This window comes from Frankliniella occidentalis, unplaced genomic scaffold (assembly GCF_000697945.3).
Source record: "Frankliniella occidentalis isolate FOCC.00 unplaced genomic scaffold, Focc_3.1 Scaffold254, whole genome shotgun sequence".
NCBI classification, from domain to species: Eukaryota; Metazoa; Arthropoda; class Insecta; order Thysanoptera; family Thripidae; genus Frankliniella; species Frankliniella occidentalis.
This window is the reverse complement of record NW_026267380.1, coordinates 123,069-124,085: the sequence shown is the minus strand read 5'-3', so window position 1 is coordinate 124,085 and position 1,017 is coordinate 123,069. Positions and strand designations below refer to the sequence as shown.

At 44.2% G+C, this 1,017-nt stretch overlaps 1 protein-coding gene across 2 annotated transcripts in view; it reads right to left on the bottom strand.

Annotated features, from left to right (window-relative positions):
• Positions 1 to 437: 437 nt before the first annotated feature.
• The window catches only part of LOC113214756 (glucose dehydrogenase [FAD, quinone]-like), a 32,497-nt gene continuing 31,917 nt past the window's right edge, over positions 438 to 1,017 (bottom strand). For both annotated transcript variants that reach the window (XM_052273218.1, XM_052273219.1), the window contains exon 12: positions 438 to 603. In XM_052273218.1, the coding sequence (XP_052129178.1) occupies positions 478 to 603 (126 nt within the window). In that variant the 3' untranslated portion in view covers positions 438 to 477. The remainder of the gene's footprint in view (positions 604 to 1,017) is intronic.

Sequence of the window (1,017 nt, the reverse complement as noted above, 5' to 3'; positions counted from 1 at the left end):
TCACCTTGATAGCTTAACTACGACGTAAGGTCGACCGTTTTTTCTCACATCTGCAAAAGTATATCATTAGTGTATCATTCATGAGATATGTTATTTGACATGTCGTGACAGTATCTAAACTTATGTAAATATATTCATGATATATTCTGTATGGCTTTATGGTGTTGCTGTCATGGTATCTGTTAAAAGACATGTTTTTATGTTGTGTTGGTAGCGAGCAGTTCGCTGGTCGGCCGCTAGGTGGCGCCGCGAGGCGCCCCGAGCAGCCGGCCGGCGACGGCGAGATCGTTCATTCCGTCACGAGAGCTGCTACCTCACACCACCGTCTTCCACCGTTGCGACCTAAGGCAAGTAGGTGTGTTTCCTACCCTAGTCCCGGACACAACATTTTAGATATCAGCCAATGTGCAAATTATATCTTCTGCTGTGTGGGTAAATTAATTATAAGAAAAGAAACGGTTTATTCAGGTTCAGTGCTCAAACATTTTCACCGTTGTCTGCTTTAACCAGGTCAGCTGCTTTCTCTCCTATCATTATAACGGGAGCCATAGTGTTTCCGTTCGACAAGCATGGGAAACTAGCTGCGTCAGCCACTCGGAGGTTCTGCAAACAAATATTGTAAATTTTAATACCAGTGTTCTTTTATCCGTGTGGTTATCATTTCTTTCGGTTGAACTTTGGGAAGTGTAGGACATTTAATGTTTCTTCGTAAGAAAAAGGAAAAGAAAATCAACTGAACTACCATGTGGTAGGATTCAAGCCGACCATTCCTACACTGTTGCGTTTTCAGATCAGCTGTGTGCATATGCACACTATCTAACCAGTGTATTTTTGGCCCGCCCTTCTGCTTTGAAAATAAGCGTTAAAGCGGGCTTATGCAACCGCTCTCGTGTCCGTCTGTCGTCCGTGTAAGAGGAAGGAGATGAGTTAGAGGTCTACAGTTTTCAGGGTATCTTAGGGGTCACTCCTGGACAACAAAACGCCAGGTGCAAATTCTGACAACCACCCTAAGGGGAG